We start from the raw sequence: 10,148 nt of genomic DNA, 5'->3' as shown, positions 1-10,148 counted from the left end.
TCTTCCTACATTTTCCTACCATATTTCATGCTCATACTAGACTATAAAAACCCCTTCATACCTCTCACATTCTTCACACCAATTCTCTTCTTTTCTTCTCCTCAATTTTACATAAATCATCCCATTTATCTTTGAATCCAATTTTCGAGCACTTCTGTTCAGTTTTTGGGGTATTAACGTTTCACAAAAGATTGTTCCCCTCGAAAAATCCTTGAGTTTAGGCTCAAGAATCACCCAATTTGGAGTTATATCGAAGGAGTTATAGCCTCTGCAAGTTCTGCCTATTCTTTCCAACGCAAATCCAATTCTTCTCTTCTCCTTGGTTTCTTATCTTTCTTCTCCTTTTTCTCTTATTCAATTATTATTATTATTATTATTATGAGAGATTTATATAAAAATTATGATGAGTTGTTTTAAACTTATAAAATCAGATTTTTATTATGTTCTTAAGAAAATAATTTTTAAGGTTCATGTACATATAGTTGGGAGGATTTAATTTAATTATTTGTGATTATTGGTTAACCTTATATTGATTAAGGTTATATTTATTTGTAGGGTGTTTTTGATCAAGCTACTTGAGGGTTCTTTTGAAGCGTTTTTGGCTAAGCAAGGATCTAGGTACCTTAGGTGGCTAGATACCTTGAAAGTGATCGTTTTGAATGAACATATTTAAATGATTTATGTTGCTTGAATTAAATTGACTTGAATTATGGTTTATGAAATAAAAGTATGTTTAAAAGATTGGTTTAATAATTAAATTGGAGTATTAATTTTTATAATATGTTTTGATTAATTAATTTATTTTTCATTTTTAAAAAGGATTGATTTTAAAAGCATGTTGAATTTATTAAAAAGGAGTTTAGATTATTATTAAAGGTTGAATTATTGGATTTAAAAGAGGATTTATTGAATCATTGATTTATTACTATTTATGCTTTATAAGCATGTTGGTAATCCCACTATTCGGATTTGGTTTATTGATAAGGCCTTGGACTTTGCATGACTGGGTCTTTCCTCAAGAATAGCCTTGTAACATAAGGAAACTAGCTTGGGGGTGTGCACACTTGGGAGAGGAATTGTTTTTAATATGAGGAATTGGTTTTAAAATAATTGGAATTGGTTTTATTGATTATTGAGATTGAAATATTGAGAATTGGTTTTGAATTATGAGTTTGGAACTATTGGATTAATTATTGGAATTAGTTTTAAAGCATGTTTGCGAATAAATTGAGTTTAATTATCTTGCACTTATTGTACTTAGCATATTTTTTCTAACCCGTACTTCTTATTTTGTTTTGGTTCGCCCTGTTTACCGTAATGGTAAGCAGTGCTACTTATTTTCATGTTGAAGGCAATAATTGATGCATTGGAGTCCCGGGATCGGTTTCACTAAATTGGGAATCTTGGTCTTTGTATCTATTTTTGAGTACTCATAACATTGATTACTATTTATGGTTATTATTGATAAAGAAGAGTATTTAAGTTTCCACTGCAAAGTATTGTTTTAAATAAGTTGAGTAGCCTTGCATAATCTCGCGGCGGTAATACGCCTAAGTCTATCTCTATGATATAATTATACGTATTAAACTAGTATTTCCGTGGAGGGAAATTTGGGGGTGTTACAAAGTGGTATCAGAGCCAGGTTCTAAAAAGATTAAAATTGGAATAGTAATAAAAATTGTGGGTAGACTTAAGGGGCATATAAGATAGATAGAGTTTCGCATTTGTGCGTGAGTCAAAACCTTTATTTTACTTAAAAACTATTTTCCTATTTGTGGAAAGAAGAAGTAGAAAAGGATTCTTGAGTTCTCTACGGAAGCCTATAATGGGTATGACTCTCTGTCTAGGAAAGGCTCTCCTCAACGTCATAGGTAACTTTCCTGGGAAACGCGGGCTTGACCGTCTATTAATCTTGATTCAAGTACATATTTATTATTTTCGAAAATAAAAGAATTGAAATTATTTGAAACTTGAGTTTGCGATTATGTGTGCATTAAAGTTGGTGTTAAAACACCTTAGAGTGTGGTCTAGAGGTCCGAATTTTTAAGTTCTCACCCATGGTTGGGTGATCTTGATTTATTCTTGGTTGATTGAGTTATGTATTGCTTATTTCAAATGGATTTTTAATCAGATTGATTGTGTGATTTGGCACTTAATTAATTGTTTTGCATGTGTGTGTGAAACAGATGAATAAGATTAATGAATTGAGACATCAATATTTTGACATTCATTACTTGAAAGATAGTGGAGTCACAGTTATTGAGTTCATAACTGGAATTTGTACTTTAGCCTTGACCCTTTATGAGAAGTATGGTGAGGAAGCTTTGACCCAACAACCTTGGATGGTTCTTTTGGCCTTGGCCCATTTGCCTAGAATTGAGAAATACCAACCTCTCTTTGACAAATATGGGGATGTGATCAAGGAAGATGGAATAATGTGGAATGAGAAGCATCATCATGAAGGGAAGTGGTTAGCAACCATGTCTAGCTTCAAGAGGGACTTGCACTATGTGGAGCGCAAGTATGAACCTAGGAGAAAAGTTGTGAAAATTCCCAGGATCCCAAAAGATCGCACCTTTGGACCCAATGACCAAATGTACTTCTTAAATGCCCAAGTACCTTTTTCTCACCCAAAGAAGCGACATGAGTATGTGGAATCTAATGATGAGTCCACACCACCTCTTAGTAGGAGCAAGCATTTCCGTTCTCTTAGCCAAACTTTAAGCTTTGAATCTTCAAAACACTCTATCCCAAAAGCCCAATTCCACATTGCTAAAAGGCCCAAAACCCGTGCCCAAGTTGCCAAGGAGAAAGCTTCACGCTCAAATGCCCAAAAAGCCATTGCTTCATCAAGTCAATTTCGTGTGAGCCCAACTAAAAGTTCAAGCTATAACCCTGGCTCGGACAATAACCAAAGTGAATATGGGTTAAGTTCGTCAGGTCGTACACCAAGCTATAGTGGTTATAACCCCACCTTTATGACTGAACCAAGTGATAGGCGAGATGACCCTGATTATGATCCAGTTGAAGATGGTTATGCTGAAAGTGTTATTTGAATAATTAGACTATGACTATGTTATTGCTTTGAATAATTGCCTAGATGGCAAAAGATGTACTCCTCATTAATTGTTAATGATATGAAAGTTATTTTATTTAAATTTTTTCTATGTTATAAAGTGAATTAAATGTTTGTATGAGTAGAACTTGTTTTGATTTCAAAAGTGTAATAATCATACCCAGGAATTATGTCTCCAAGAATGAGGGATCAATTAAGGAATAAGCACACTGGTTCCAAAGTTGGAAAGGTCCTTAAGCAATTGACCCATATTACTGAGAACATCACGAAAGTGGTGAACAGGGAACACCGAAATCCTGAGCTTGATTCCTATAGTGAAGTCATTAAGAGGGTAGCTGCAGCTAAGCCACCTGTTTACTTGGGAAAAGAGGACTCAGTCAGCCTTGAAAACCGGATTAGGGAGTTTGATAAGTTGTTTGATGCTATCAATTGCCCAAGAGGTGAACAATGGGGTTTACTACTTGAGGGAGGAAGCTGACTTATGGTAGGCCCAAAGAAAAGATGAGTTGCTGAAAAGACCAAACTTGGGTGGGATGAGTTCAAGGAAGCCTTGTGTAGACACCTAAAAATGTCTCCCCAAAACCAAGCCCGATGATGAACAACTTTTCACCGCCATTATTGGTCGGGTTGAGTATGTAATCTTTAGAGTGCTTAAATCCATGTTCATTCCCAATACATTTCATTAACCAATCCAATTCCTAGCCTATTTCACCAAACCATAACTTATTTTCCTATTTTGTGCCTTTAAACCCAAAATAATTCATTTCGTGTCCATTAAAATCATTCATTTCGTGTCCTTTTTATAAAAACATTTACATCAGTTTATTTTGGTCCATAATATGGGTCCCATTATTAAATATTTGAATGGGCTTGAAAAGATCTTTCCAACGATATATTATAAGCCCAAATCCGAGTTATGACGAATAAGTTATGGCCAAAATACTAAACTGAGTCTAAACCGAATCTAAGCCCATCTTACCTACGACCCGATGATCATGTGGAGTGTCCAAATGATTTAATCCCATTCCTAAAATAATTAAGATTAATTAGAAGCTTCTATAAGTTTCTAAAATATCATAATTATCCTTTTAGAAACGATAAGATTAAAGCATTTGAAATTAAATAAACTTTTCTTTTTGAAAGTCCTAATTCTATTCGAATTGAAAGACGTTCAAAGATAGTCAGATAATATTTTCGTGCTTCATAATTTTTATCTAAATCTTATATGGTTGGATAGCCCTTGAAATTATCTTTCCAATGATATATTATAATATTAATTCCGAGCTATAACGAAAAAGATATGATTGAAATACGAAACTCTATCCAAAACTGACACCGTCCCACTATTTCGGCCATATTTTTTATTTTACGAAATATTTTAATCTGATTCTAATTAGTTTAGAAATTAGACTTCAAGAGCTTTCCAACGATATCTTATTCCTCTTATTCCGATTTCTGGATCAAAAGATATGATAAAAACAAATATCGCAAAAACTGCTGTCTATCGCAAGAGTTTTATCCGATTCGAATTCTTATCTTTTCTTGATTCGACCCCTCTTTTTTCCTTATAAATAGAGGTCATGTCTCCCCTTTTTCAATCATCAACAAGCTTGATCATCAAATCCTTCTCTCTTCCTCTCTTTTCCACCAAAAATCATTCTCTTCTCTTTCTCTTATATTCTAAGTCTCAAACCTATATTCCTAATTACATCATTCTTCCCCTAAGCACTCCAAGGAGTCCATATTTAACCCGAGGTTTTGTCCTTAAACCAAGGCGTGAAAGGTAGAATTAACTGAGGGTTTAGACCAAATCAACTCTACTTTTTATTTAATTTAATTATTTCAATTTGATTTATTTTTATTGAAGTTACTAACAATTTATTCATGATGTAGCAATTTAAAGGATCGCGTGGAATGTGAGTACTTAATTAATTTAATTACTCTTATTTTATTTTATATTGCTAGTATCATGATTATTAATTTATGATTTGATTTGACTAACGTTATTATTGTTATATTGCTTCTAATATTAATGTTTATTCTATTATTATTTATGATCACCACATTGCATGTTTAAAGGGAATATGTAATTGAAAATCACGACTAATAAGATAATTTGGATAGCCAGTTTAGGTTGCTTTAATCTTGTTATTTAATCAAGTGATCACCAATATTTTACAATTATATGTTGCATTAATATTCAACCAATTTAGCTTAATAATAGTTTGGAGCAAATTGAATATTTTATTTTCATGCCTTTGAGATCACTGGAATACTTTTCACAATAAGAATCGAGTAGAGGCCAATACGGGCGAATGTGACTCCATGACTCACTTCGTACCATCATCCCCGATCCTCCTTTCGTGGTTCCGAACCATATGGAGTTAGTAATCTCAAGGATTATGAATGGGGTGTAACCTTCACGGGTCAATCGTTGTTGCCTATCGTTGTCCCTTAATCGTGGTTGCCTTTTATGATCTGTGAACGGTTTACAAGTTCCTTAAAAACTTGTTAGCGGCTCCCTACTTTCCTTGCCCCTAATCGTTGTCCCTAATCGTATATGTTAATTCCCACTTCCTATGAGTGCCAAGCATATTCACCACTATGCTTTACGTAGGCGCACTTCAAACGACGCCTACACCTTGAGAGAGAAGTTTTACCCTTCCTACCTTAGAAAGCAGAAGTGCATGGAGTTTACCAACCTGAGAATGGGGAACATGTCAATCAGTGAATACTACAACAAGTTCATTGAGTTAATGAGGTTTGCCTTGGAAGTAGTCCCTACTGAAACCATTAAGGCTCAAAGATTTGAGCAAGGCCTAACCTTGACCCTTCAAGGGAAGCTAGGGGGAGTGACTTTTGAGACCCTAGATGAAGTTTGTGGCCGTGCAGCCCATCTGTACGAAATAAAGGGGAGGGAGATGGAGCATGTGGGAGAGAAAAGGAAGAACCCGGACTCATTTCTCGGGGGTGAAAAGACACACAAGCCCAATGGGAATTACCAAGGGAATTATGGAGATAGGAGGGACAACAAGGGGAACTTTGGAAAGGGAAATGGGAAACAGTCGTCCAACCATTAAGGGAATGGGAACCAAAGGGGTGAAAAACCCAAGAGGAAGTATTTCTGCAAGAGGTGTGAGAAAGACCACCTAGGGAAGGACTGTGAGGGAAACCCGGTAACTTGGCGTTACTGTTAGAAGTTGGGACACCGTGAGTATGAGTGTTTCAAGAAGGAAGTTGATGTTAAGTCTGGGAAGGTGAGAGAGTCTAGTACACCTAGTAAACCACCTTAGTCTAGTGGACCTACAACCAAGGCTGGAACCAGTAGCAGTGCGGGAGGTGCCCCAAAGGGTCTTGTGTTCGTGATGAATAGTTGTCAAGCTGAGTCTGCTAATGATGTGGTAATTCGTGTTTTCTTTATAAGTTCTTTTCCTGTGAAAGTCTTGTTTGATTTAGGGGCGTCGCATTCTTTTATTTCTAAGAAAGTAGCTGGGAGTCTCGGGTTAGAGAGTCATGAGTCAGTTTCTCTAGATATGTCTATTCCGTTTGGGGAGGTGAGGAGTTGTTCGAGATTATTTTTGAGTGTGCCTATTTCCATCTATGAGGTAGATTTTCTGGCCGATTTGATCGAGTTCGACTTGAATGACTTTGATGTGATTCTGGGTATGGATTGGTTAGGAAAGTATGAAGCAAAAATTGATTGTACAGCTGAAAAGGTCACCTTGACTAGCCCAAGTAAGACCAAAGTGGTGTATAAAATGGAAGGGAAAAGCTCAGGGTTAAGAATTGTGTCTGCAATGCAACTACAAAAGCTGGTTAAGAAGGGTTGTTCTTTGTTTTTGTGTAGTGTTCAAGAGGTTGAAAGTGAGGAAAAGAAAGATGAAGAGAGTATTCTTGTTGTAGAAGAGTTTCTGGATGTGTTTCCAGATGAAATTCCTAGTATGCCACCAGTAAGGGATGTTGAGTTCACCATTGACCTAGTGCTTGGAACTGGACCTATTTCTAAGGCTCCATATAGGATAGTTGAGGGAGTTGAAGACCCAGTTGGATAATTTGTTGGAGAAAGGTTATATTAGGCCTAGTTCATCACCCTGGGGAGCTCCAGTATAATTTATGAAGAAGATAGATGGAAGTATGAGGTTGGGTACAGATTATCGAGAGTTGAACAAGGTGACAGTGAAGAATAAGTATCCATTACCAAGGATCGATCATTTGTTTGACCAGTTGAAAGGAGCTGGAGTATTTTCAAAGATAGATTTGAGATCAGGTTATCACCAGTTGAGAATTGCGGAGCAAGATATTACAGAGAGTATTTTCAGGACCCGTTATGTTCATTATGAGTTTAAAGTGATGCCATTTGGTTTGACCAATGCACCTACAGTGTTCATGGATTTGATGTATAGGAACTTCAGGCCATACTTGGACAAGTTTGTGGTGGTGTTTATTGATGATATTTTAATCTATTTGAAGGATGAAGAAGAGCATAAGGAGCATTTGAGACAAGTGTTATCATGTTTGAGGGAGCATCAGTTGTATGCCAAATTGTCTAAGTGTGAGTTTTGGTTGGAGAAAGTAACATTTTTGGGCCATGTGATTTCCAAGGACGAAGTTACAGTGGACCTAAGCAAGATTCAAGCTTTGAGTGATTGGCCAACCCCAAAGAATGTGTCGGATGTAAGGAGTTTCTTGGGTTTAGCCGGCTATTACAGAAGGTTTGTGAAGGATTTTTCAAGGATCGCAAAGCCCATGACAAGTTTGATGAAAAGGGAGCATAAGTTCTCATGGACCCAAGAGTGTGAGGAGCCATTTAAGATCTTGAAAGAAAGGTTAACCACAGCACTTGTGCTGGCTTTGCCAGATGGGAGTGATCTATATGACGTGTATAGTGATGCATCAAGGTTGGGATTGGGATGTGTGTTGATGCAAAATCGAAGAGTGATTGCGTATGCCTCGAGCCTGTTGAAGGTTCATGAAGGGAATTACCCAACCCATGATTTGGGGTTATCTACAATAGTGTTTGCCTTGAAGATTTGGAGACATTACTTGTATGGGGTGACTTGTAGGATTTTCACGAATCATAAGAGTTTGAAGTACATTTTCACCCAAACGCACTTGAATGAGAGACGGAGACGATGGTTAGAGTATATGAGTGATTATACATTGGATATTCAGTATCATGAAGGAAAGGCTAATGTGGTGGCAGATGCTTTGAGCAGAAAGTCAGAACATACGGTGAATGTGATGGTAGTACCAGATCAGTTGTGTGTGGAATTTCAGAAGTTGAACTTGGAGGTGATGGAACATGGTGAAGTGGCTAGGATGTTAAATACCTTGGTGGTTCAACAATCCATTTATGATGAGATAAAGGGATAGTAAATTGGAAGATGAAAAGTTAAAAGCAATCAAGAAGAAGATCGATAAAGGGCAAGTGTTGGATTTCACCATGGGTGATGAGGGAAGTATTATTTTTAAGGGAAGATGGTGTGTACCGCAGAATGGTGGTGATCTGAAACAAAGATTGATGGAAGAAGCCCATAATCCTCCTTATTCAATGCATCTTGGAGGGGATAAGTTGTATAAGGACATGAAGAAGACTTTTTGGTGGCCCAATATGAAGAGATAAGTGGCTGAATTTGTGGCTAAGTGTTTGACATGTCAGAAAGTGAAGATTGAGCATCGCAGGCCTTAACGAAAGGTCTAATCCTTGGAGGTACCCAAGTGGAAATGGGATTCGATTTCTATAGATTTTGTGGGAGCCTTGCTAAGACCAAGGCAGGGAATGACACTATTTGGGTAATAGTGGATAGGTTGATCAAGTCAGCAGCGTTCATACCCATGAGAAGTACTTGGACCATGGATCATTTGGGAAGAGCTTATGTGAAGTTTGTAGTGAAATACCATGGGGTACCCACGGATATCATTTCGGATTGAGACTCAAGGTTTTTGTCTAACTTTTGGCAAAGTTTGCAAAAGGCGATGGGAACTAAGTTGCTAATGAGCACAACATTTCATCCTGCGACAGATGGTCAGACAGAAAGAACGATTCAGACATTGGAGGACATGTTAAGAGCTTGTGTGATGGAGTATCAAGGGTCTTGGGAAGAACAATTGGATTTAATAGAGTTCTCTTACAACAACAGTTACCATGCAAGCATTGGGATGTCACCGTTTGAAGCTTTGTATGGTCGGAAGTGTTGAAGCCCAGTTTGTGGGAATGATATAAGTGAGACTATGGTACTTGGACCAAAAATGATTGAGGATATGTGAAGCAGGTCAAGTTGATCCAAGAAAAGATTAAAGCAGCCCATGATCGACAGAAAAGTTATGCTGATTTGAAAAGGAGGGAAGAGGAATATGAAGTAGGAAAGAATGTTTTGTTGAAAATTTCACCCATGAAAGGTGTGATGAGGTTCGGGAAGAAAGGGAAATTAAGCCCAAAGTACATAGGCCTTATGAGATCATTCAGAAAGTGGGGAAAGTGGCTCATAAGTTGGATTTGCCTAACGAGCTTGATAGGGTTCACAATGTGTTCCATGTGAGCTAAATCCGAAAGTATATTCCTGATGTGACGCATATGTATGTTACAACCAGAAACCATTGAGATGGAGGAAAATTTGACTTATGAGGAAAGACAAGTAAAGATTATTGACTCTAAGGTAAGGAGCATAAGGAATAAGGATGTGAGCATTGTGAAAGTGTTGTGGTCAAATCAGAAAACTGAAGATGCTACATAGGAAGCTGAGGCTGATATGAGGAAACGTTACCCAGAGCTATTTGCCTAAGGTTAGTGGTCGAGTTACGGGGGCGTAACTCCTTTTAAATGGGGGTAGAGGCGATAGAGTTTCGCGCGTCTACTTTTCGAGTCATTTTTGAGTGATTTCGAGTTTTATTTGAGTTTAGTTGGAGTCTTGAGTCAAGTTAGGATGTACATGAACCAATAATTTCAAAATGATTTTTGTTTCTTTTGGCTTAAGTTTCGGGTCGAAACTTATTTTAAGGAGGGTAGACTGTAATACCCCGTATTTTCATATGTATTTTCCTAATTAATTAATTAGAAATATTTTATAAAAAG

At 37.0% G+C, this 10,148-nt stretch overlaps 1 protein-coding gene across 1 annotated transcript; it reads left to right on the top strand.

Annotated features, from left to right (window-relative positions):
• The first annotated feature begins 8,800 nt into the window (after positions 1-8,800).
• On the top strand, positions 8,801-9,810 carry LOC145613965 (uncharacterized). Its single transcript, XM_081668992.1, has 4 exons — positions 8,801-8,958; positions 9,099-9,243; positions 9,349-9,475; positions 9,668-9,810. The coding sequence occupies exons 1-4, from the start codon at positions 8,801-8,803 to the stop codon at positions 9,808-9,810; spliced, it is 573 nt and encodes a 190-aa protein (XP_081525118.1).
• Positions 9,811-10,148: the final 338 nt, after the last annotated feature.

The sequence above is a fragment of the Chenopodium album genome, chromosome 25 (assembly GCF_948465745.1).
Source record: "Chenopodium album chromosome 25, dcCheAlbu1.1, whole genome shotgun sequence".
Taxonomy (NCBI): Eukaryota; Viridiplantae; Streptophyta; class Magnoliopsida; order Caryophyllales; family Amaranthaceae; genus Chenopodium; species Chenopodium album.
This window is presented reverse-complemented; position numbering and strand designations above follow the sequence as displayed.

Coding starts and splice junctions, on each gene's coding strand:
- LOC145613965 (XM_081668992.1), top strand. CDS start 8,801: ATGGGATTCGATTTCTATAGATTTTGTGGGAGCCTTGCTAAGACCAAG. Junction 8,959..9,098: donor TTGGGAAGAGCTTATGTGAA/GTTTGTAGTGAA, acceptor ATCCTGCGACAG/ATGGTCAGACAGAAAGAACG. Junction 9,244..9,348: donor GCAAGCATTGGGATGTCACC/GTTTGAAGCTTT, acceptor TATGTGAAGCAG/GTCAAGTTGATCCAAGAAAA.